At 35.8% G+C, this 27,045-nt stretch overlaps 1 protein-coding gene across 1 annotated transcript in view; it reads left to right on the top strand.

Annotated features, from left to right (window-relative positions):
- SND1 (staphylococcal nuclease and tudor domain containing 1) overlaps positions 1-27,045 on the top strand; it is a 499,624-nt gene that overhangs the window by 187,217 nt on the left and 285,362 nt on the right. Inside the window, exon 12 of the mRNA XM_051963240.1 lies at positions 12,455-12,555. Within this exon, the coding sequence (XP_051819200.1) occupies positions 12,455-12,555 (101 nt within the window). The remainder of the gene's footprint in view (positions 1-12,454; positions 12,556-27,045) is intronic.

The raw sequence follows: 27,045 nt of genomic DNA, 5'->3' as shown, positions 1-27,045 counted from the left end.
CAAAGAAATCTTGAACAATTGTAATATTTGAACTGAAGTAATATTTGAAGTAATATTCAAATGTAATTTTTGAATTGAAGTTAGTTTTTGCTCTGGGTACTGATGCTGAGTTGTTGGGTTTGGACATTTTTTCTTTCCACATTGCTTATCTTATTTTTCTGCTTGTTAAATTTGGATGTCAAATTTTTCTCTCACTCTCTTCTTCTTTTTCTTCTCCTTCCCTCCCCCTACTTCTCTTTCCTCTCCTCTCCTCCTCCATTTCCTATACCTTCTCCTCCTAAAAAAATTTAGTTCATGATGAGGATTACATATTTCAGCATCTGCTAGAGAAGACAATTTTCATGGCAGTGGAAATAAAGAAAATAATTTATGCAGTTCTTGCCCTAAAGGATTCTACAGTCTAATGGACTTTACATAACATATACAAATAAGTATGATATATGGTAGAAGGCAAAAAAAAAAAAAAAGGACAAAATGAGAAAAGACTTTTAGCTAAAGAATCAAAGAAGAATTCATGGACAAAGAGGCATCTGAATTGAGTTTTGTAGGAACAAGAATTCCAGCTGGCTAAAATGTGAAAGAATTTTGTTCAGGGAATGGTAGAAGAGAACAGAGCACTATTGGGAAATACTAGTTTGGCTTGGCCAAATGCTGTTTGGTGTCTAAAAAGAAACAAAATGAGATAGTATAAGAAAGATAGTGGGGTTAGATTAAATGTCATGCCCAAGATATTGTAATTTTTTAAAATAGCAAGTAGAAAGCCACTGTAGGTTTTTTGAGGGGAGGTGTATATATGATAAAGAGTTATAACATTTTGTTTCACTTTCATGACTTCAAAGATTTTTTTATCACTTTTCTTAGGAGACATTGAGAAAATGGACTCATCCATAAAGCTAATTTTTTGTTTCTATATGGCTTTGTATTTTCTGTGTTTTACTATGTAAATTATGTAAACTTTTGTTAGAAAAAAGTTTTTAGGGCTACTCAGTTCATTGAGTGATCACAATATAAAGACATCAATATCTGTATATTTAGTCTTATGTTTGTAACTCCTCCAAGTATTGTTCTTCCTGGAATGGTTTTATTCCCCCTGAATATAGCTGACGTTGGCAGCTCATAGATACATATGACTAGGATTGACAGTTGGCTTTGAACTGAAAAAACTCAAACTAAATATTATTATTCTAAGGAAATGCTACTATAAAGTGTGACATTCCTCCTCAAAAGGAAAGTTATTTGAAATAGTGTTATTTGAATTTATAGAAGCCATTTAAATAAATTAATGGGAATAGAGACTGGTCCTGTGAATTCATTAAGGTAGGGTAGAGGGGATTCTCAGATGAGTAAATGCCATCTGTTCAAGGTGGCCATTCCCTTTTCAGCAATTAGGCTGTTCTTTGTACCTGGATCACTGAGAAATTAGGTAACTTGTCTAGAATCATACAGTTAGCATATGTTATCAGAGCAGTAGTCAAATATAAGTCTTCCTGACTTTGAGGTTGACTTTTTGTCTGCTTTACCATAATCCCCATCAGTAATTTAATAAATATGAATAGGATCACTTAGGTCAGTTGCTACTACATGTATTAAAGCAATTCAAAAGACATATAAAAGTCCTGATCTTCTATACTTGTTAAAATATCTTAGGAATGTTTCTAAGTTTCCTGATTACTCTTGGAAGTTTTCAGCTCTTAGAAGGGCCTTTTCGGCTTGTGGAGCTCAAAATTCTCTACCAGAAAAATGTGGCTTTATATTGTTCTGTGTTGCATAGATAACAGTTTTTCCTTCTGTTTGTATTATTAGAAATTATAATCACTTATTCTGGTATGCATCCCACAAAATAACTTGACATGACATTTTAGAATAGTTAGTCTGTTATTTTGAAGGTGTTTTGTAGTGGGGTTGAGGCAATGGAGCCTCTTGGTAAGTTACCTACTTGGTAACTTTATAAATGAAATGCATGTTTTCATACTGTCTTATTTCACAATCTCATTTAACCCCCATAATTCTGTGTTTAGTGCCTGCCTTTGATCCTTCTACTTGACTTTCCGGTTTATAACTGTTTTCATAGCTCTTCTGCAAGTTGGTACATTCTTGTCTGTTAATTTCACAGAGGCTGATTCATTATATTACAGTGGTAGAAGTTGCTGCTTCTTTCTGGGCTTTGGTTTCCTTTTGTATAAAATGCATTTGATGATCTCTAATGTCTCCACTAGCTCTGAATCTTTGATCTTAAAAAAAACAATCACTTCTACTATTCTTTCTTCAAAGAATCATGTTAATGATGTAATGAATAGGTTGGAAGCCAAAATGAATTCGATTTACAGTTTTCACAAGGGCATATAATTAAAATACACACACAAATTATACAGTATATATTCAAGTAATATTGACTTTAAAAATTTTCTTCCTTCTTATTATTCTTCTGCCATAATTAATACAGTTCCATACAATAGAAATGTATTACAAAAAAAGACCGCTTTGGTCATTAGAAACACTTGCTGAATAACTGATAGTCTCTTACTTTAAAGTGTTTCCTCTTGCCTATTTTTAGACCTCCTGTTTAGCATGATACAGACTTTGAGTTTATCAGGTTGGTAGAGATATTCACATATATAAATTTCTGTTGTTGGATGGAACTTGTTAGGTCTCTATGGATTCCATATTAAATAATTTTAAGAAAAATTCTTCTTTCAAGATAGATAAAAACCTTAGTATCTTTAGGGAAGATCCATTGTCAGAAATGCATAAAATAGTGCAAAAACATCCTTGACTGCTTTACAGATTTTGTAAACATTATAGATTTATATATCATTGATGAGATGTGCTTCAAATCGTGCTAACCATATGGGGAAAGTAGTAAGAATAGTTAGAGAAGCAGAATAAATAAGTGTGCATAAAGTGTCAAACCTAATACCTAATTAAAATAGTTTGGAAATGGGATATTTTTCTGAAAACTTTATCTGAGTACTTTAGAGAAGGAGAAAATTTTTTGACTTTGGGATTTGCGTGCGCGCGCGTGTGTGTGTGTGTGTGTGTGTGTGTGTGTGTGATTTACAATTTAATATTTTATATTCACATAGATACATAAGACTGTGGTCAATCTTAAGGAGTTTATATTCCAGTCTTAATTTGTCCTAATCCCTTTTTTATGATTTTCACTGTCTTTATTGGATTTTTTTTTTGTTGAGACTTAGGAATGATTGACTATGTCTCAGGATCATTTCAGTTTCTAAAGGATACGGTGAATCTGGTCAGAGAACCTTCAGAATTAGAATATATAAGATAGTCAGTTAAATAGAATAGAGTCAAAGGACTTTAGGACAAGTGGAGACCCGTGAGTGCAAATTTTGTCATAGTGTGAATCAGAAATGTGAATAAAAATTTGTAGTAATTTCCATTTGTATGATAATGATGATGATACTATCTATGAATTCCTTTGACGTATTGTCAGTTTTCTTGAAAATTGAACCCTCATTTGCTATGTTGTCCTTTTGCCCACCATACTTGGTGTAACATGATTGTATCTGATGGAATATGCTATAGGCTTGTAGAGGGCAGGACTGATTTCCTTCTTCCCTCCCTTTCTTGCTCCCTCCCTTCCTCCCTCCTTTCCTCTCATACTTCCTTCTTTCCTTCCTTCCTCTCTCTTTCTCTCCTTCCTTCCTTCCCTCCCTCCCTTCTTTTCTCTTTTCTTTTCTATTTTTCTCACACTCTTTCTTCCACCCTGCTATCCCCCTTAATGAACACATAATTTAATAAAATGATTGTTGCTTCCTTGATCATCCCATCTATACTTGCTGAACTATAGTATTTGTTATCATTTCTATTTTAAAAATCAGATATCATTCCCTTTGAAACATAAGATTCAAGTTCCAGGATTTTTTTCATGAAACTGTTAGAACCTCTGGAGAGAAAATTAATATTAAAGGAAATAATGGGTTGTAGGAAATTGAAATGATGTGTTTGTAGACTGTGGTGAAGGAAGTAGTAAATAGGGAGACATGGAGAGTAAATATCAATGATTCTTGGTTGCATGTAGGAAAAAGAATTCTGTCCTTCACCCAAACATGGGTCCAGAAAAGAACTGATCAGTAGCCAAAATAAAAAATCAACTCCTATAGTTACTGAAGATTTTATAATTTGCTTTTTCCTTTTGAATTACTTGTAGGCATGAAGATAGAGAAAATATATTTGTGGTTTTTTTCTCCCTATAGATTCTGATAAATTATCACCAGTGAGAGATCTTTTTTCTGTGTTCCTTACTTGTGTTAGTCTGTATTTTGTATCAGCTGCTGAAGTGCTGGGGTCATTCCTTCTGCCCTCTCTGTCCTTAGAAGTATTGATACTGGCAAGTACAAAGTCACCTTGAGAGTTGCTTAACTCTTTTAAAGCAGACTTTTTTTTCCTCTTTCCTTTCTGCTTCTGGAAGCAAAATCATGAACTTGTTAGAAGAATTCAGTATCATGACAAATAGATGTGAGCTTATTCCTGCCACTTTATTGATCCCTAACATTAACTGAATTTTCATTTCATTGTTTAATCACAGCATTTTTGGACTGGGGACAATCTTAACTCCATGGCATGGGGCTTTCTGTAGAAGAGAAAAGGATAAACTAGGAATAGACCTAGATCCCCTATATTGACTTACTCTGAAATTTCTTTGTGGAATGCTCTCTTGCCTTTTCCCTTGCCTTCAAAGCAATTGATGTAATAACTGCAGGTACAGTAAATGAAATACTAATAGAACAATTCATTGATTTGCTGAATCAAAGATGTATTCCATATGCTATCAGTCATTTATTATCTGTATCTCTTATCCAGCTATCTGGGAACCAGTTTGTAGAATGAATGTGGCCTACCATCTTTTTTCTTCTTCTTTTTCTTTGTAAATACTATTTTGCTGAATGTGATGATGTTTATTTGTTGCTTTATCCTTTTGGGAAATAGCTTCTCATCCTACTTCCCTATTCATCTCAACCTTATATAATCAGTTTTCTCTTTTTTTCCCTTCATTCTGAGCCTCAATGGCTGTATTCACAATTTACACATTGGATAGATCCTTTGGAGTCAACCTAAGTTCTACTTTTTTGTTACTCTATCTTTGCCAACACTCTCTTCTTCCTAAAACATTTTTTTTTAATTTTTTATTTAATAATTACTTTATATTGACACTCGTTTCTGTTCCGATTTTTTTTTCCCCTCCCTCCCTCCACCCCCTCCCCTAGATGGCAAGCAGTCCTTTATATGTTGGATATGTAAAACATGATTTTTAAAGCTGCTGGATGTTGTGACAGGAAGAATTTGAAGCACTCATCTTTTTTTGTATTTCCATAATTGTTTTTAAAAAAGAGTTTTTGAAGAGTTAACAGTGTGAAAGAATTTTGATGATATTCACCTATGGCATAATTTATTTGATACCAGAGCCTCTTGTCTCCTTTGACTTGTTAAATTCACTGACATAGTGTATGGAAAAGTGGATGCTCTGTTTCCAAGTGTTCAGGGATGGTTTCTAGTTAACCAGTAACTGTTTTTTCAGTAGTTTTTTTAAGCTTTGTAAAGATATGTACTTTATTGGAACAGATGGGAGTGCAAGAAATAATGTTGTTAAAAAAAATTACCCAGGCATGGGTTCTGTCAATAAAAAGTTATAATAATTTAAAAAAAAATTAGATGTTTCAAACTAGTTCCAATTGTTCAGTGATGAAGAGAGCCATTTACACCCAGAGAGAGGACTGTAGGAACTGAGTGTGGACTACAACATAGCATTTTCATTCTTTCTGTTGTTGTTTGCTTACATTTTGTTTTCTTTTTCATTTTTCCCTTCTTGATCTTAATTTTCTTGTGCCGTGAGATAACTGTATAACTATGTCTATATACATTGGATTTAACATATATTTTAACATATTTAAAATGTATTTGATTCCCTGCTATCTAGGGGAAGGAATGGGGGGGGGGGGGGAGAAAGGAAAAATTTGGAACAAAAGCTTTTGCAAGAGTCAATGCTGAAAAATTACCCATGCATATGTTTTGTAAATAAAAAGCTTTAATAAAAAATAAATAAAATAAAATAAAAATACCAACCAAAAAAAAGAAAAGATAAGTACTATAGATATTTTTTCTTGTGAATTTTTTTTCTTATATTTTTAATTTTATGTTTATGTATATTTTTATACATATCTTTAATATGAATCACAGTCTTATTTCCTTATAGATATATTTCCATATTTTGTTAGGATTTGTACCTTTAAAAGATACATTCTTATGAGATATTTAATATACAATATATTTTGTAACAACTGCTTTATTATCTGATTCCACACATAGCATCATTTGAGGCTTCATTGGGATGGTAAAAAGCCTTTTTACATACTTGGTACTTGCTAAGGTGATAGTGAACAATTGGTCATTTAGCACATTTAAATTCTAGGCCTTGGTGAAAATTTTCCTTTTAGCACAGAAATGAAACAAAGCTTATGGGAGCTTTGGTGTCCATTTTTCAATGTCAGGGCCAGAAATGAGTAGAGGATATATGAATGTGGCTTCCTGGTGGTGTCCTGTGTGAGTTAGCTCTATGTCTTCTAAGAGGTAGATTGCATTTTTGTCTCTGAGGTATGTCCTTATCAAGTGTGTCTCTGTAGGGCAACACACAGCATGTCCAGAAACAATCCATTTTTTGCCTATGAAGTACCATGTTTCCCTGATAATAAGACACTGTCTTATTAATTTTTTGGACAGAAAAACACCAGAGGGCTTATTTTCAGGGGAGGGCTTATTTTAATGAACATTGACAGCAATGCTCCCTGAGTGCCCCTTTTATCCTCCATCATGCCCCCTCACTCCCGCTTACATACCGGGTTTTTATGTTGTCCTGCCTCAGCTCTCCTCCCTGGCTCTGTTCTCAATGGCGCCAGCAAGCAAATCACTGGGGAAGAACAGGATGACGCGCTCATTGCTCCAGCTCTGATTAGATGCAGCTCGGAGTGCGGCGTGCGTTTCACCGGGGGTGGGGGTGGGGGGACGGTATATATAGAGGGTACTGTAATGTAGCGTGTAGCTCAGGGGATCACCTTCACTACAGTAGCAATCTCAATAGGGCTTATTTTTGGGAGAGGGCTTATTTTAGAGGAATCTTACACAGTTAGGGGAGGGCTTATTTTTGGGATAGGTCTTATTATTGGGGAAACACGGTATGTATAGTGCTGACAACAGATGCCCACATTAAGTATGACCCATAGAGCACACCCAAAGATTTAGTTTCTATGCTGTTATACTAGTGGAGAGGATTTCTGCTGCCTTAGATATCATCTCTGCTGCTTATACTCCAGTATGAACTTGTTTGGGACAAAAAGACCTACCCAATTTGACTACTCAGAGATCACTCATAGAAAGCAGAATTATTTATTAGAATCTCGAGAAGCGGACCCCACCCTGGTCTGCGAACAAAATTTCACAGCAGGATAGGGCCAGAGCCTTGAAAATGCTTACAACTTTTATACATTTCAGATAAAGAATACCCCAAATCCCACCCTCTATATGTTGTGATTGGTCACATAAGTTTACTGTTTCCCTAGCTGGTCAGTGGAATGTAGTAGATAGATAAGATGATATACAGCTTCTTTGGCCACTCCCTTCTTTGGACAATGGAATATAGTCCAGGCCTTATCTAAAATCAGGTGACTCCTGAGAAACCTAAACTGAGGCCTATAGGCTTGGTCTACTTTAGAATCTGTAAGTTCTTCACCTTTTCCCACACAACCTTTTAGTGTTTCTGTTGGTGGGGCACTGTGTATTATTATCTCACTGTGTATTACTATCTTTTACCTTGGCTTAGGATATTTTTTCATTACAATTGTTTGAGGAGGCTGAGAACAGCAGGCTGGCTTTGTAGTGTCCTATTACACACATAGAAGGCCCTCTTTGATTCACAAAGTCTTATCTCTCTAGATAAACATATATATTTGTTAATGTTATCACAATAAGGCCTATTCAGAAGTTCCATAGGCAAGCAAAAAGGACAAAAGGAAAAGCCTGCAAATTATAACTAGTAATCTTGACTTAGATTTCATGAGAATCCAGTACATACAATTTACTTGGATTTTAGCAGGAAATTTTTATAGCTTGTCTATATCAAGCTTTCCATGCCATTCTTATATTTAAAAAAAAAACAAAAACAAAAACAAAAAACAAACAAAAAAACCCATAGCAGATTAGGTAGCATACCAGTAGATGAATTTGTAACTGGTTGATTGGCTAATTCCAAGAAGTAGTAATTAATAGTTCATTGTCAGCATGGACAGGGGTACATATGCTAACAAACCTTCTTCCAAATTGCAATGGATTGTGCCTGGCCATTGTCATAAGAAACTTATAGCAGCTGTCCAAAGCTGTAATACAAACAGATGTTATAAATGACTGATAGGAAAAATACAAAGGGATTAGAAAGAATAGATACATTTATTTGTATGAATACAACTCTCAAACACAGGACAATGATATGCATTGAGAGTTGGTAGAGCATCAAGACCTTGCCATGGACCTTTGAGTTAAATGTTTTTCTTAACAAAAGAACCAAAATGGAATGAGTTCTTTCCTCCCTCTGTGCAGTTTTGGATTCGGTGAAGAATAATTGGTATATGAAGTGGAATTCAAGAGGGGAATAAATGGTGCCTGTAAATCTTTTGGTAGGTAGGCAGCTTCCTAGGCAGCTCGGTGGATAGAATGAGGGAACTGGGGTCAGGAAGACTCCTTTCCCTAAGTTCAAAACTGGCTTCTGACAGTTACTAGCGGTGTGACCCTGAGCAAATTACTTAACTGTATTTGCCTCAATTTCCTCGTATGTAAAATGAGCTGAAGAAGGAAATGGCAAACTACTCCAATATCTTAGCCAGGAAAGCCACAAATGGGGTCACAAAATGTCAGGTATGAGTGAAAGAAGTGAACCATAAAAATTCTTCTGGAACAAATAAGAGATATAGACATTTATCTGCTTACATTACCGTGTTGACAAGATATCCTAACAATTTCAATTAAAATGAGAATTTGGAATTCAATATTCTCATTCAGTAACCTACTATATTGTAGGTTGTATTGTATAGGAATGAGATATAAACAAAATACTGTTGAGAGAAGGAGAATAGTTTAAGTAATTTTTGAGTTCTGATTATGTGAAAATTTTCTCTCTCTCACACACACACACACACACGCGCGCGCGCGCGTTAATTAGAACATAACTCATTATTGGTGTCAAATGAAGATAGAAAAAGCTGTTAGAAAATACTCAAACATAAACACATTCATATGAAATTTTTACTTATTTAGCACTTGTTCATTTATATTCATACATAAAATCACCTATTTTGGAGATTATTACACAGAATTATATATATATATATTGTCTTGAAGTGATGAATTATTTAACAAGAAAGTATTATATAGAGAGAAATATGTACATGTTAGTAGAAATGTCTATATTTACTTGAAATCCCACATTTTTTGTATGCACGTATATACGTGTTTATGAGTAAACACACATCACAGAATTTCAAAGTTAGGAGAGTTCATGACTTTTGTTCACACGCACTGGTCTAACTGCCACATTTCCTAGGAATTCATTCAGGTTACTGAATGAGAAATGTGAATCACTAAGTTTAAGAACTCACTGAATTAGACTAAAAATTCTTTAGATTTGGTTTTTTTATTATTATTATAGTTTTCTTTACAGATATACCCATGGGTAATTTTTCAGCATTGACAATTGCAAAACCTTTTGGTCCCAATATTCCTTCCCCCCCTCCCCTCCCCCAGATGGCAGGTTGACCAATACATGTTAAATATGTTAAAGTATAAATTAAATACAATATATGTATATATGTCCATACAGTTATTTTGCTGCACAAAAAAAAGTCAGACTTTAAAATAGTGTACAATTAACCTATAAAGGAAATCAAAAATGCAGGTGGATAAAAATAGAGAGATTGGGAATTCTATGTAGTGGTTCATACTCATTTCCCAGAGTTCTTTCACTGGGTATAGCTGGTTCAGTTCATTACTGATCTATTGGAACTGATTTGGCTCATCTCATTGCTGAAGAAGGCCACGTCCATCAGAATTGATCATCATATAGTGTTGGAATCTTTACAAAGTGTGAAGTCATTAGAGTTGATAGAGACAATAATTATCTAATTTAGCATGGTTCAGTATGGTTGATCTGATCCTACAAGGAGATGTTATGGGCCAGAAGAAACAAGGTACTAAGTAGAACTGATAGACAATAATGCTTGTGTTCACACCTTTACTCATTGGAATTCACAAGTATGGAAGAGTCACAAAGTTAACTGTGTAACTTTGTGAATTCACACCTCCCTTGAAGCTCTTAGGGCCAGAGAGCACTCTAGGAGGAAACCCATAATCCCACTCTCTCGTATCCCACAATCCCTCTCTCAAAGAAGGAGCATAAATCGAGCCTTCAGTGAGTCAGTCAAGGGAGTTCAGCTGAAAAGACTTGAGAGGGGAGGGTCAAGTCAGTTCAGAAGAAGCCCTCTCAGGGAGGCGCAACCAGATTCACTTCATCTCACACCACTGGTGGCTGGGCTCCTGCACTTCCCTCAATGAGACTAAGCTGGTCTGAAAGGCTCTCCAGAAAGCTAGTTGAGCCCCAAGTGAAGGAGGAAAGAGATTCATTCCAGTTTCCACCCAGTTAGCATAGAGGCCTATCTCTTTGCTTGATTCCAAGAGCTCTTGCAGCTTTGTCCTTTGCTTCTGCCTCTGCTTTCTTCAGCCTTCGGCCAACACAAAGGTGAATCTGTCTTGCCTCTGAGAGAGGGCTTGTGGCTCTCAATCTCCCAAAGTGCTCTGTATCTGTTCCAGAGTACTCCTCTCCAATCTAATTCAGCTGAACTCTCTTGACTGGGCCTCTGCTGCTTTTTATATATGATCTCTTCTGAGGGAATGGAATCATGGGTTTCCTCCCAGAATGCTCTCTGGCCCTAAGAGCTTCAAGGAAGGTATGTATTCGGATATCTCATACCCTGAAATCTTCCAAATGTGTGAAGTCCAATGAGTACTTAAATACATTAGTGAGCTAGAGGATTTGCTAAGTACCATGCTAAATTAGCACTTTGTAAAGATTTCAACAATATGGTATTGTTGTTGAAGTGTATAATGAACTCCTGGTCCTGCTCATTTCACTCAGCATCAGTTCGTGTAAGTCTCTCTAGGCCTTTCTGAAATCATCCTGCTGGTCATTTCTTACAGAACAACAATATTCCATAATATTCATTTATCACAATTTATTCAGCCATTCTCCAATTGATGGGCATTCACTCAGTTTCTAGTTTCTGGCCACTACAAAGAGGGCTGCCACAAACATTATGGCATATACAGGTCCCTTTCCCCTCTTTAAGATCTCTTTGGGATATAAGCCCAGTAGTAACACTGCTGGATCAAAGGGTATGCACAGTTTGATAACTTTTTGAACATAGTTCCAAATTGTTCTCCAGAATGGCTGGATGTATTCACAATTCTACTGACAGTGTTAGATTTGGTTTTCATTGTTTAAAGGAAACACCTTGCCACCTTGCATAGTCCTTGATAGCTCCCTGGAGGCCTCTGTAACAGCTGGAGTCAGGATAAATAAAAGTCCTTGGTCTTTAAGGGGAGAAGACAAACAGCCAGAAGGCTAGCCACCAACTTCTCTTCTTTTGGTCCTGCCTCAAAGCGAAGATCTCTCCTCTCTCTCACCCCACCTTCTAATACTTATCTACAATTCTCTTAACCCCAAACATTGAGTTAGCATTAACTGTGAGAAGAGCTATTCTAAACATATGCTGATAGAGTCATTGTCAAATAGGTAATTAGCCTTAAGTGCTGGGTTGTCTGATTCAAGTGCACTTATTCAAAGTTTCAGCCCTTTACACCTTAATATCTTAACTTTTTTTTTTTTTTCTCAAGATTGTTTCCACCAACATTACCTTAAAAACTTTACCCATTTGTTTTCTACTGCCCTATGTAATCTTTTTTATTAGCCACTGGTCTTTAAGTTTTCTAATTTTACATATGTAAAATATATGTATATATAAAATCATGTTTCAAACTTTAAATGTTCTGTTTGCCTTTGCTTTGGTACAAATTATCTTGGGATTTTTAGATTATATTCCTGATCATGATTTTTATAGTATTAAAGTTAGAATAGTGCAATGGAAAGTATTATTCTACTCCTGGTTCTCCCATTAATTGTTTGATTTTAGGCAAGGCAAGTCATTCCTCTTGGCCTTTAATTTCTTCATTTGTTAGATGACAGGGTTGACCAAGGTCTGAGATTTATTTGTTCAGATCTACAAGATTATAATCAATTGGAATTAATATATTTCCTTGATTATCTTGGGATAAATGGATGTCCCAGGGTCATTTTGTTGGTTTATTCACCCAATTCATTTTTTTTCCTTCTTTGCAGGTCAATGTAACTGTGGATTATATCAGACCAGCCAGCGCAGCCACTGAGACTGTGCCTGCTTTTTCAGAGCGTACCTGTGCTACTGTTACCATAGGAGGAATGTGAGTGACTTTACTGGCTATAAATTAGTTACCTCATGGGACTAGAGAGCAAGAAGTAATTGAAAACTTTTTTTAAAAAATAAAAGAGGGTTTGTACATTTGCAAATTATGTTAACTTTGCTTACTGACTAATCACATATATTCATTGTTATTATTTCAGATATATGGGTGGGGACCTATGTTCTTGCTACTTTGTGGAAGATATCACTACTATTAATAGTAGTGCGTATTTATTTATTATGTGTACTCCATGCCCTTGGTATTATGGAGAAAGTTTTGATTCTTTATTCTTTGGTTGCATATTTTAAATTGAGAATGAAGAGCAGTATAGACTGTGGTTTTTCAATGCAGAAATGGATAATGATTATGCAATGGTGTTTTTTATTTTTAGTGTTAGACACATCGGTGACTATTTTTTTAAGGTATTTTGGTTAGTTAGAGAATGTTTAATGAAAAAGGATTTTTATGGAGTTGGGTGGAAATGAAAAGAGTTACCTTGCTGGGTTAGGCTTCTACAATAAATATTAAGATAATCAAATGAGTCCCCAGTAGCAGTTATCACTCCATATAAAACATACTAGAAGATAATTGTTTCCTTTTTTATACAACTCTTTTAAATGCTATTTGTTACCAAAATGGTAAATTTTTTTCCTGAAGACTATTATTAAAGAGAAAAAAAGAGTAAGTTGCCTCATCAGATAGTAGAATTGTCTTATTAAAATCATAGTGAGGCATGTTCAGGCAAAAATCTTGGTATTCGTGACCTACTACAAAGCTGCCTTGTTTTTCTTCGTCTAGATAATAGACATCCAAAGCATTCCAATCAAGAATTGTTCCTTTTTAACTTCACTTCTTAAAGGCATAGTTTCGTTTCAGTCTGTGACACATCTGGAAAGGATTGTCTACTTTATGTTTGCTCTCATGTGTTTATTTGGATTCCACATATTGAAAGTACTTTCATCTCTTTAGCACTTGCCATACTTATCTGAAAGAACTTTTTTTTTTTTTTTTTTTTTTTTAAACTCTGCATCATGTAATCCTTGCTGAAAGTCTAACTTCCCCATTGGTGTCCTAGTGACTGTGATTACAAAAGCCTGTGTGAATAGCTATCTGTGGTCTAAACCTTTTATGCTGTTCACATTTCAAGTCTCACATGGATTACTCAGATTTACTATTTTTTTCCTCTCTCCAGAAATAGATGGCATCTTGGGATAAACTATATGCTGCCCTTTTTCAGAAGGGCCTTGAGGTCAAATTCAATGTCTTTTGGCCCTTTTCTCTGAGAGTATCAATTAGAGGGGCAATCTTTTGATGGCTCAATTTATTCAAGCCTAATTTGGTTAGATGAGGCAGCTAGGTGAGCTCAGTGGATAAAGTATGGGGTGGGATCAGGAAGATCTGAGTTCAAATAAAACCTTACTCTTACTATGTGACCCTGAGCAAGTCATTTAACACTGTTTTGTTCACTGGAGTAGGAAATGACAGAGTACTCCAATTAAAACTACTGAACAAAACCAATTCTGTTAGAAGTATAATGAAATCATATCTAACTTAAATTCAGAGTGAAGGGCCATGTGAAAACTGGACAATGGTATATTTTCACATAATGAAGAATATCTGAAATCCTACTTACTGCTTGATTAATTTTAAAAAGTTTAAAAGACTAAGCATGCCTAAATATTAAAGGAGAATCCAAATGTACTTTTGAAAGCTGATAGGATTTGTGTATTTGATGAGATCCGAGAATTGAGGATAAGAGATCCCCTCTGGTTGATGCTGCAGATCCCTTGAGAAAGAAGCAAACCTAAAGTCCGTGTGGAAAAAGGGAATTTATTTTCACTAAGAAGAAAGAAAGCTTTCTTACTGGGCAAAACTCCTGATTAGGAATTTGGCAAAGAGGGGTTAGCAAACCCTTGATTATATGGGACAAATCTTGGCCTAGGGGCTGGAGAGCAGTTTGAGCCACTCAATAGAGGACTATTACTACACCTCAGGCCAAGATCTCCAATTGAATGAGATCACTTAACTTGGGGAGGGTGTTATCTGGGAAAGATGTACCTTCCCAGCGTTTGAAAATAAGGAATTTCCCCCAAAGGGGAATGAGTTTACATCAGGGGCCCCCCAAAGGTTAAAGGGGACACAATTTACATCATTTTTCCCCAAAAGATCTGTTTGCATCATTCTCCTCTGAAGCATTCCTCCAAAATTCATTTGGGGTAATGGGAATGAAGGTCTCATCTTCAGTAGCTGCTTCAAGCTGACAAGGGTCATAGAGCTGTCCCTACATTCATCGGGGTTCAGGCCAGGAGGGGAAGTGTGAGATCTGAAGATAGTAGTATCAGCATCTAAGGGATGTTGTGTGTCCCAGTCTCATGATCTTCAGGCTGAAGGAGCAGTTGAAAATTTCATAGCTTGAAGCCTGGAGGAAACAAATATCATGAGCAGATTAAAAATGTAGAGGCCGAATATGAGTAAAAAAATAATAATTAGAAATGAAGTTACTATCCGGTTTAGTAGAGACCATATTCAGAATCCCTCCCAGAGGAAGACTGGGGGTGTGTGTGAGGAGTTTTCCATGAATATCTTACATCCAGCCAGTTAAATATGAAGTTCAACTTTCCCCAAGTTGTTAATGTACATACAGCAAGAGGTATTGACTAGGGCACAGACACCTCAGCTTGAGGCAAGGAGATAATCCAAAACCATTCAGTTATCTAAAACCATGTTAGCAGGAGAATCCAAAGATTCTGGGATCTCCCAGAGACAGTGTACAGTTTCTTTGGCCAGCTGGTTGACTATGGCAGTCAGGTTGGAAAGAATGTTTTCCTGTATCCCATCCAGGGGATTGATGTGACTTTCTTTAAGAACCAAAAAACACTTCCCCCAAATCCCTACTTTTGGCTCCTTTAAGGATTAGAGGCTATGCCTGAGGTGCTGGCATTATATATAGTGAAAGGGGCATTAAAGTATCCTAGAGTGCAAGATCTGTAGTGCTTAAAAGGGGTTAAGCTTTGGGTAGAGAGAATATGGGATGAGGAGGGTTCTAGTCAGAGGCATTCCTCTTAACAGGTCCCTTAGAAACATTGAAGTGGAATGAAGAACTTACTTTACAGAGAAAAGCATATCCCTTAGGCGCACAGATGATACCTGAGATCAAGTTCTGTAGTAGTCTCCTGGTTGCTTGTCCCCAAGGAAGATTGTAGTCACATACCATTCTATCATTTGAAATGTTAGTTTTCAGGGGGATAATTATAAAGAAGTTTCATAGAAGCTGCTGTAGAAGCATTGTGAGTGAGTTTGGCAGGATAATCTCAGAATGGATACCCTACAGTTATTTTGCGAGGTGGTCCTTAATCATAGGTACATTTAGCCCTTGACTCATCATGCAACTGGTACAGGTTTCTGAGGTGAAATTGCAGCAGGTTTGAGAGGAGTCGCACTCACTTGTATCAACAGTATAGGTGGTACAAGTCAGCGTCCCCACATCAGGGATGTAAACGTGGCCATTCTGGGCTATGGTGACAATTACTGACTCTGGGTGTGATAATGTGTAAATATAAGATCTTTTCTAACAAGAAAATTGAGGATAGTCAGGTCAGAGTAGTTCACCTGGAAGGTAGCTAGTACAAATGGGTGGTGTCCAGGGTGGAGATGGTGACATTTGGGATGGGACCGTTGCAAAAACTACATTAGGTCGCATCTGTGGGCTGCCTTGGGGGTGTTGATGGCACACCCAACAATCCTAAATGTCCCCATTACCCACAGAGTTCCCTAATCTGACTAGGAATTTAGTCTCCCCACCAGCGGGGCCCACAGAGTAACACCAAGAAAACTGGAGAGAGAGTATTAGGAGTAAAGTTCTCATGGTGAGAAAGAGATTATAGTGAGAGAAAGACAATTTCACCCTTCTCTCTCCAGAGGGGTTTTTTTTTTTTCCAGTTACTTTTCAGTCATGAGTACTTCATGAACCCATTTGGAGTTTTCTTGGGAATGATACTGGAGTGGTGTGTCATTTCCTTCTCGAGTTTATTTTATAGATGAGAAAATTTAACTGAAGTAAACAAGGTTAATTGACTTGCCCAGGGTGACAGCTAGTGATTACCTGAGGCTGGCTTCAGGTAACTTGAATTCAGAGAGAGAAGTCTTTCTGACTTAAGTCTTGGCACTCTATCTACTGAGACACCTACCTCACTCCCTGGATTTATGGATGCTTTGCGTATTATATCACACTGGTGAATTTTGAAAATACATAATCATATATGTTTTCAGATGTAGAGTCACAGTCAGTGGGAAAACTCTGGGTGAGTTATACGACTCTTCAGCCCAGAGGGAACCTGCTGACAAGGTCTGGTTCCGCTCCCTGGCTCCCCTAAGGGCTCTTGGCCTTCCTGAGAAGTCAGGGTGGTGACAACCTATGTTGAGATTGAGATAGAGTGATACCAGGTGGAAAGTGGTAGATACCAGGTGACAAACTACATGCAGTAGCAAGTTTTTTATGTGGTCCCACACGTAGTATATACTGGGTGCATGCCCAGTGTTTTTGTTACACAAGGGTTCCACCATCCTCAGGAGTCTCACCTCATCACTTCTCCACTAGGAAGGTATATTTTAATCATTTAGCATGGGGGCTCTAGAAAGCAGGACACAACAATCATAGATTCTGTGTTATAGTTTTTGTACTTGTTGATTCCCTTTTAGTCAATAAGCCATATTCTCTCTTTTTTTTTTAAAGTGTTTTTGCAGCAGATTTATTTTGTTTTATTTTATCTTTTTAATATTCTTTTTCTTTTTCTTTTTTTTTTTTCTCCTTTCCTGATCCTTTTTTTTTTTTTCAAATAACTTTTGATTGACAGAACCCATGCCAGGGTAATTTTTTACAGCATTATCCCTTGCACTCACTTCTGTTCCAATTTTTCCCCTCCCTCCCTCCACCCCCTCCCAAGCAGTTCTTTACATGTTGAATAGGTTACAGTATATCCTAGATACAATATATGTGTGCAGAATCGAACAGTTTTCTTGTTGCACAGGGAGAATTGGATTCAGAAGGTATAAATAACCCGGGAAGAAAAACAAAAATGCAAGCAGTTTATATTCATTTCCCAGTGTTCTTTCTTTGGGTGTAGCTGCTTCTGTCCATCCTTGATCAATTGAAACTGAATTAGCTCTCTTTATCGAAAAGATCCACTTCCATCAGAATACATCCTCAAACAGTATAATTGTTGAGGTATATAATAATCTCCTGATTCTGCTCATTTCACTTAGCATCAGTTCATGTAAGTCTCACCAGTCCTCTCTGTATTCATTCTAATAAGCCATATTCTCTTGGGATCCTCAAAGTCAACACCCAAAGAAATCCATGAAATGAGTATTTTAAAGAGGACCAGCCTTCTAGGTAGAAGTGTAAAATAGTAATGTTTTCATGTGTTTGAGATGCTTACAATCTTAGTGTTTTTGTGTCTTAAGATAGCATGGCTTCGCAATGTTACTTCTCTTTTTTTGTCTTCATTTTGGTGTATAGATTCTCTGAAACAATTCAATTTGTCATCCCTTTGGAAGGAACACTTTTTCCATCCCTTGTCCTTTGGGGAATCCATGAAATGTTATAATCAATTAAAATTTTTTTCTTAATTAACTTCACTGTGGAGTTAGCTAGAATTGTTATTTCTTAATCAAATCAATCTAAAGGAAAAAAAATACAAAGACAAAGCCTGCATCCTTCCTCCTGTCTTGTTCCTTCATGAAGAATTAGCTTAGCCTTTCAGTCCTTGTTTTTTAACATCCAGATGCCAAGATGTTATTTCCTGTTAATTTCTTCATATTGTATATAAAACACTTAAATAACTCTTTTCTGATTTAATTGTCTTTTTAATTAGATTTAGTCATTAAAACTCATCCTTTCATTTGTCTCAGAAATGTTCAGTGAAAACTGAGTTTTCTTGAGTTACCTATGCCTGCCTATAGCCATTTCAGTTTCTTTTAATTCTAATTTCATTAAAAAAAAAAAAAAACGTTGAATTTTGTTTAAATGCTTATATTTTACTTCATTTTATTTTATTCTGAACTTAACAAATCCTAAATAATTCAAAGCATCCTATATAAAGTGAATTAGGAAAGAAGATTGTACATGAAAATAAGAATATCATTTATATAGAGAGTTTCAAGCTGCAGTGCTCTGTGTTTCTCAGAATCTCTTTACTTTTCTACATTCAAAAATTCTTCTTTTTTGTCTATTTTCTGTATTTTCTCTTGAGAGAAGGAAGCTCTATTGCTATTCCTTCCTTCTAGCCATTGGAAAAAGAAAAATTGAAACAAAACCCTTGCCATAAATATGCTTTTTCTAAACAAAACAGAATCTTACATTGACTATGTCTTAAAAATATATTTCTGGTGTCAAACTTAGTAGTTTTACTAGGTCCTTTGTATCTCTTTATATAGTTCATTTATTTGGGGGGTTTGGAGTGGTCAAGAAAGGTTTTCCTTCAGGAAAGGTATATTTAAAAAAAAAAAAAATTAGTGATCATCATCCCAGTTAGTATTTTGTCTTTTTCATGTTTACTTATCATGTAACCCAAGACCTGAATGGCATTAGGGCATCCATTCATTGTTCTTTAGCCTGCTAGTTGCACATCAGGAAGTATCTCAGGTTTTAAAGAACTAGCAATACACAGGGGATGAATAATAGGCTAGATAAGAGTTAGAAATAACTGTTTTTAACCCCTTTAGACCCATAAGACAGAGGGAACTTATGAATTGCCTAAATTTTAGTAAGTGCATTTATTTGTCATTGTTAATTCTGTTTACTAACTACTCTTCAGTGCCTGTGTATTGTTTCTTTATCTGGTTATGCTCTAGTTAAACTTTTATTTCCAAGGCAGCTTGGTGGCTCAGTGGATAAAGCACTAGCCCTGCTGTCAAGAGGACCCCAGCTCAAATATGCTCCAGACACTCAACACTTCTGTGTTATCTTGGGCCCGATTGTCTCAGCAAAAAAACAGAAAACAAAAAAACTTTCATTTCTATATAAACATATGACTATTTGCTGAATGGACATAATAAAATGCTACAAAAATCATGGTTAATGAGATTTTACTAAATCCTTGTCAGAAGATGAGTGTGTGGCTGGGTGGAGGGGGGGGGAGAGAAGGAGAGAGGAGTAAAAGGGGTAGGAGAAGAAGGGAAGGAGAGATTATTAAGTTTGACACCAGAAATATATTTTTAAGACATAGTCAATGTAAGATTCTGTTTTGTTTAGAAAAATCATCTATCTTTGCATGTTCTACTTTAGTCTCATCTTTGAAATAGTTATCAGGAATGTTACTTTGCCATAATACTGTTAAATTGATTATATGCTATATATTTTTTTTTGAAATGTAATTTTTTTTAAATAACTTTATTGACAGAGCCCATGCCTGGATAATTTTTTTACAACATTATCCCTTGAACTCACTTCTGTTATGTACTATATTGTTAAATGCACACAATATTGGAGCAAGATTTCTTTCTTATGGGATCCTGTCTTTACCTTTTTTTTATCTAGAGAAGTGGAACAAGTAACACTATTAACACTTCATCCAATTTTTTATTTTATAAACTATTGTCTTTATAAGTATTGCAAGCTTTTTCTCAGCATTATGGTCTTTCCCTGTTGTCAGAAGGTCCACATGGGATTCTCTGCAGCATACTCAATTAAGAGCTATCCTGATGTGCATAGTGCAGCGCTAGAGAAAGAAGCAGAATTCTATGTAAACACACATTCCTAGTTTTCAAGTAGCTTTTGATCTTTAAAAACTTTAGGACACCAAGCATGTTTTTCCATCTTTTATATATTTGCTCCGGCAGACATGAATCCTTTATTTGTTATTCAAATCTTGTATTGTTTTAAAATACACTGCCTCTTATTTCTGTGCCAGGCCCTCAAAGACTTCCTCTTTCCCTATTCAGTAACTTCAGTAACCAAGTGAATATAATATAAAGGCTTTCTCTTAGCCTTTGAGAAAACATAGTAACAGTATTAGTGTAAATGGCTTTGTGAGAGACTGATGCTTGGGTAGCAGCCAGTGTACTGCTTTACAGATTAATCTCAAATACTTCATAATATTAATGAAGTTTGAGGATACATTTTTTTCTTGCTAACTTCTTTGAAAGAGAAGATAAGAAAATGCATTTAACTTTTTAAATCCTAAAGAAAGAGCAATCCAAAATGGAAATAATCTTGAATTATATGTTTGTGATTCTTCTGCTATGTATGGCAGAGGTTAGCAAACTCGTTAACCCGTAAGCAACCTGAAAATTAACTTGCTAACCTGTGTTTATTTTGTCTAGTATGATTCAAAGGGTAATCTAGTGATAACTGTACATATCTCTTGCTTTGGGTAATATTTCTTTCTAGGAGTTGCTTTTGATTTTAGGAAACCATGTTCCTTTGACAGTAACTTAAATCATGAATGGTCCAAAGAAGAAATATATCTTGTTCTTATCTTATTCTTATCTTATTCTTATTTGGACATTTTGAGATTCAACATATAGAGAAAACTTTGACTTCATTATCATCATCTCTGTAAGAAAGTCCATAAAATAATCTAACATATTGGCATATTTGTAATGATACCTCTGAGACTATGCCAATCAGCTTATATTTTCTAATAAGATTTATGACAGTTTTTTGTATGTTTTGCTATAATTTGAATGAAAGGGATGCAGTACCTTTTGGATGTTTAATTTTCTTTCTTTCTTTCTTTCTTTCTTTCTTTCTTTCTTTCTTTCTTTCTTTCTTTCTTTCTTTCTTTCTCTTTCTTTCTTTCTTTCTTTCTTTCTTTCTTTCTTTCTTCACCTCATGGTAAGTAAAGACATTAAAGGAAATTTGATAGGCTATGGTGGAAGTAAGTATGCATTTTAAATGAAAAAGAAATAAACCTTAATAAAATGAGTCTTGAAACTTTGCACAAAAAGGGTGAAGTGCCAAGAATCAGAAGATGGTTAATGTTATATCAGTTTTGTTGAGAAGAAATTGGACCCTGGGTAGCCTGTCAACTTAAAAAGTACAACTCTATAGGAATTTTTAATTAATTCCTACCATTTGGTACAAGTATTTTAATTCTTAGAAAATGAAAGAAATCTGCCTTTTTCATTCAATTATTTTGATAGGTATAGCTTTTAGGGAAAATATAGTAATAATTTTAAGGTTTCTCTCCTCCTTCACTCCATCTCAGAATGCTTCTGTTCTAACAATCTGTCAATGATTGTAAAAGTCTTCTGGCCTAGGAATATAATAGTGTTTCTTCCCTTAGACTTTAGGGAAGATATATTAGTGATCCTAAGAGCCTCTTACCATAGAATGCTATTGTTCTGACCCTCAAACCTAACTGAAAGCCATAAAATTAGCAAATAAGTAACCTGAAGCTCTGGTCCAACTGTCCTATAAATCTATCTTCTTGTTCTTGGTTCTTTGATAAATTCTTTTGGAATTTAGGCCGCTTCATTTGGTATTATAATTACAATAAATTTGTCCCTTGATTTGGAGATGGGTTTAAGCCTGAAAATTCTTTTGAAACATCTTGCAACACCAGTCTGTGATCCCCAATCTTTTGGGGGCCTTTTCTGAACCTCAACAATTTCATTCAGTGTAGCTAGAAAATGGCAACTATTCTCTGACACTCAGATTATTTGGGAATCTTGAGGGGGAAAAAAGGCACTGCATTGGAGGAGCAGTAAAGGTTGTTTCCTAATCTTGTGTCAGGATGAAATAAAGAACACTGGCTCTCACTGCTGTATTTAAATCGAAGAAGAGGTACATCCTGAAGATGATGTGAAATGTTACCTGGTTAAAGTTGTTTGTATTTAAAGCAATACTTGTGTTGGTCTCTGAGCTATGACAAATCACTGCAGTTGCTTGGTACAGTTGTAGTGAAGATAAGATTTATGGATGGTAGGATCTGTTACAAAGCCACTGAATACTTTCAGAGGCCCCCATCAGGTCCACACTGCAGAGTGTGGTAATCCTGAAATAGAGCTCTAACTAGTGGAGCTGAAAGTACCAGGAAGTCACATGGGAATCTGGTCTGAGCGAATAAAGGGATAGTGGATACTGACGTACTTAACCCATTATACTTAACCCTACTTTGAATAAAGCTACAGGTACTCATCCATCTTCCACTTAAAAGAACCTTTACTACTGTGAACTCACATGGAAAAGGATTTTTCTATCCTGATGATGTAATGCTGGAGAGACTGAGGCAAGATAGAGATTAGAGAGTTTTTAATATTTTATTTGAATGGAAGAGATTTACTGGGACCAAATGGATCCATATCCCTCTTGCTACATAGTTTAGCCAGTTCCCTACAACCTCTAAAGTAGCAGACAGCTGGGAAGGGGGAGCGCTAAGTTAATCTTCACCTTTGAAGACCAAAGATCCCATTTCTCCTTACCCCACCCAATCTTTTTTTCCCCACATGTAAAATTTCCTTCTAGTCTCTCCTAAATCATCTTCAAATACAGTTGGATAGCTAAATGATTCCATAAAACCCCTATGTCCAGCAGAGCTGGATTTAAAGCATAACTTACAATGTTAACAAATTACCCAAAGTGTTTGAGAAGGTGACCCCTTTCAGGCAAGTTAACAGAACTTCTCTTTAACAAGCCATTGTTCTTAAGATCTTATATTCAATGATCTAATTTAGCCTGCATAAGCAACAGTAAAATTATTTCCCACAATTTTAAAACTGCCCAAAAGAATACTCAGAATAAAGAAATCTATCGTGCAAAGACAATAGTAAAATTACTTCCCACAATTTCAGAATCATCCTAAAATTCAAATGTTTTCTCCTTTCTAAGTTTCAGTCAGCTGTGGTTTTGCAACAGGTTAAAAAGTATTTTATACTGAGCAGTTGCAACACTGAAATAACCAATTCTTAATCATTGTTCTTAAAACTTAACAGAGCTCTTTAACCAACAAGACAATCAAGTCACACAGAATACAAATCACACAGACATAGACTGCACAAAAACATTTAACACATGATAACATTTAACCAGATAATATCCAAAAAGGCGCTGAGTCAGATTAGACCAGATTTGTCTTAGAAGTCACCCAAACCAGAGGGGATTATATAATGTCCTGGAATGATACCCTTCTCAGAATATAATGTCTGTGGGCATTTTATTATTTTGAGAATACAGATGCTCACACAGGTAGACAAGAATAGATAAACAGATCAGATTATGTCCTAAGACATCCAGACTTACTTTCCCATGGCCTAATATGAAAGTGTCCACAGTTGGGGTTGGCTGCAGCTGAAAACTGCTCTTTCCCAGAGACTCTAGAAAAAAATCCAGAGGAACCCAGATCTCAAGCCACCCTGAGCCCTAAGGCAGAGACCCGCAGGTCTCTAATCTCTAATCCTGTTCTCATTTTCTAATATCTCGGGGGAAACCTCCTATTGTAATGCTGGAGAAATTGAGGCAAGATTGAAACTATAGAGTTTTTAATATTTTATTTGAAATGCAACGATTTACTGGGACCAGAGGGATCCATGGTTTGGTTCCAGGGTTGAATGAGACTATGATCTCCAAGAATACAGCAAACAATGTGAGTTCCCAATGGCATATATACACATGGCTCAAACATAGGGGTAGACCGAGGCCCGGGTGGAGTCAGTGCTGAGAGCAGGAAAGAGACTGTCATCAATCTGGTTCTGACAGGGTTGGGGGAGGCATTCTGATAAGTAGGGAAGGGCTGGGGGGTCATGATGTCTAAGATAGAAGATCTTTCTCCTTATCTGAATCATCATGATTAGGAGGGAGGGATAGTTTTCCAGGATTGACCGGAATGGTTTAGGAATTGAAGCAGAACAACTCAGGTGGAAAATTGAGGGAAAACAAGGCAGGACAGTTTAGGGGAACCAAGGCAGGACAATAAAAGAGAACTGTGGCACAACTATGAGACAAAGTCTTTGCCATGGTTGTTAATGCAGTGATAGATTGTGTTACCAAATGACTTGTAGGTTGTAGATATTTCAAAGAGTAGCCGCAAATTTTGGTCTGAGTAATAAAAGCTCTTGCAGTGGGGCTTGGTGAGGAAATAGAGAAAAAGATGTTTAATGAGTTGGAGCAATAGTGTTTTGTGTTTGTCTAGCACTTTTTTCTAAGATGCAAAAAGTTTTTGATTTAATGGAATACATAATTTTTTCTGCTATTCTTGTTTTTTTCCATGATTATTTCATTAGGCTTTAAATTTGGGAAATAGGGTTAACTGTTAATGCAAAAAAAAAAAAAATCCTAGGCAATCATTGTAGAGGTCTATTTAGGAGGCTTGGATTTTATATTTTTTTAGGGCGGAAAGTACTTGTTCAACCATCTTCTAAAGTACTCTTCTTCTTTCTGTCTTTTCATTTGACCTCTGGTTCATCTTGCTTTTGGCTAAATTGTCTGAGCTTATCCTTTCCCCTAAGGCTGTGATTGGGCTATTTAGATTAATTTTTACCAGGGGCTTCTTAATAGGGGAGATAGTGACTTGTCTGAGTATCTAAATTTATAGTGAGGGTAAATTCTAAAGTGGGAATTGGGATTTGGAAATAAATGTTGTTATTCTTGATGATGATGGTAATGTTTTTGTCTTTCACTTTGAATATAGTACTGAAGGGGTGTGGAAAAGTATTGTGAGAGTTTATCTCCATTTTATACATATTCAGATTGCTTTATAAGGTCTCTCTCCAGCCTGCTTCATGATATCCTGTGGTCAGCATAGTGAAAAATAGGGCAGGAAGATAGATTTTTTTACACACTGGTATCACCGTTTAAGTTAGCTTTTGATGCTCATGTTTCAGAGAGGTCTGCTTGAAAAGCAGGCCCAATGTGAAAGAATTCGAGAACCCCTGAATCTGTGGCAAAAAAGGATTTTTATTGTTCAGTAAGAAGGAGGCTTTCTTAGTGGGCAAAATTTCTAATAAGGAATTTGGCAAAGGTGTATTAATAGACTCCTGGTTATATGGGCAAATGTTGGTCTAGGGCTGGGAGCTGTCTGGGCTAATCAATAAAGGACCATCAAACAGAGCTCTCCAAGTCACTTAACTTGGGAAGGGCTTATCTGGGAAGGTATTCTTTTCCCAGGGGAGAGCCTAAGACCTTGAATTTCCCTTCTTTTACAGATTAAAGGGGACACAGTTTCAGAGTTCATCCCAATCAATGTGCTTGGATATACACATGATGCCCCCTACCCCCACCACTTTCACTCTTAGTGTGTGATTTTTTTTTTAATGTTCTAGGCAACTGTTGCATCTTTTTATGAACCACATATCTCTATCCTTCTCCTAAATTTCAAGGGAAGAGAAATTTCAGGTGAAGGAAAAGTTTATCAGTGTATTTGAAAATTAAAACAAATTGTTCAGTAATGAAGAGAGCTAGCTACACCCAGTGAAATAACCATGGGAAATAAGTGGGGACCACAACAAAGCATTTCCACTCTATTATTGTCTAGTTGAATTTTTGTTTTCCTTCTCAGGTTATTTTTACCTTCCAATTTTTCTTGTGCAGCAAGATAACTATAAATATGTATACATATATTGTATTTAACATATATTTTAATATATTTAACACATATTGGATTACCTACCATCTAGGGGAGGGAGCGAGGGGGAGGAAGGGAAAAGTTGGACCAGAAGGTTTTGCAAGGATCAGTGTTAAAAAGTTACCCATGCATATGTTTTGTAAATAAAAAGCTATAATAATAATAATAAATAAAAATAAATTAAAACAGATTCCTTTTAATGTCTTTGGCAGATTTTTATAGGGTAGTTAAGAGGCTTATTTAACTTTGAAATAATCCTCTTTCTCTTAAATGCTGTTGCTTGAATAAGAATAACTAGTGTTTTCTGGCCTAATGAGATTGCTATCATGATACTACTTTCTTCTTTTCTCAAAAACTGACATTTTAGCTGGAGTGTCTTGAGGATAGGGTATTCCTATTTTGGGGATGAGAATTGGCAATTGTAGTTTTGGTTTTTTATATATATATATTGTTTTGTGTGTGTGTGTGTGTCTATATATATATTTATATTTATATTTATACACACACATATTACTAGTATATGACTATCAATTCTAGTTCCCTTGTAAAGTCACATTTTCAAACTATTGTGCACAGTCTAATTTTCAGTGTGTCATGTACTCGGTGGTATTAATTTTGATTATTGGATTCAAGAACACTTGTTTGTAACCTTTGTCTTAACTTTATCCTCTCTATTTTCCTCATAGTAGTAAATATGTCCAAAATTGTAGTTTAGGTAATTGTTTATAATTTTCCTTCAAGCAGTCCTAAACAGTTTCTTCTCCATATCTTTTATTTTGAATGTTTTCATTTCAATGAAGGCTTCCTTGTTATATTAGAAAAGATTTTTTCTGATTTTTTTACTTTTTAAGGGGAGGAAATATTGTCTGATGGAGAACTAAGTCCTGATAGATTAAATTATTTAGATTCTTGGGTGTTGTGGCATTTT

Source organism: Antechinus flavipes, chromosome 5, assembly GCF_016432865.1.
Source record: "Antechinus flavipes isolate AdamAnt ecotype Samford, QLD, Australia chromosome 5, AdamAnt_v2, whole genome shotgun sequence".
NCBI classification, from domain to species: domain Eukaryota; kingdom Metazoa; phylum Chordata; class Mammalia; order Dasyuromorphia; family Dasyuridae; genus Antechinus; species Antechinus flavipes.
The sequence above is the reverse complement of the archived record's forward strand: the minus strand, read 5'-3'. Positions and strand labels throughout refer to the sequence as shown.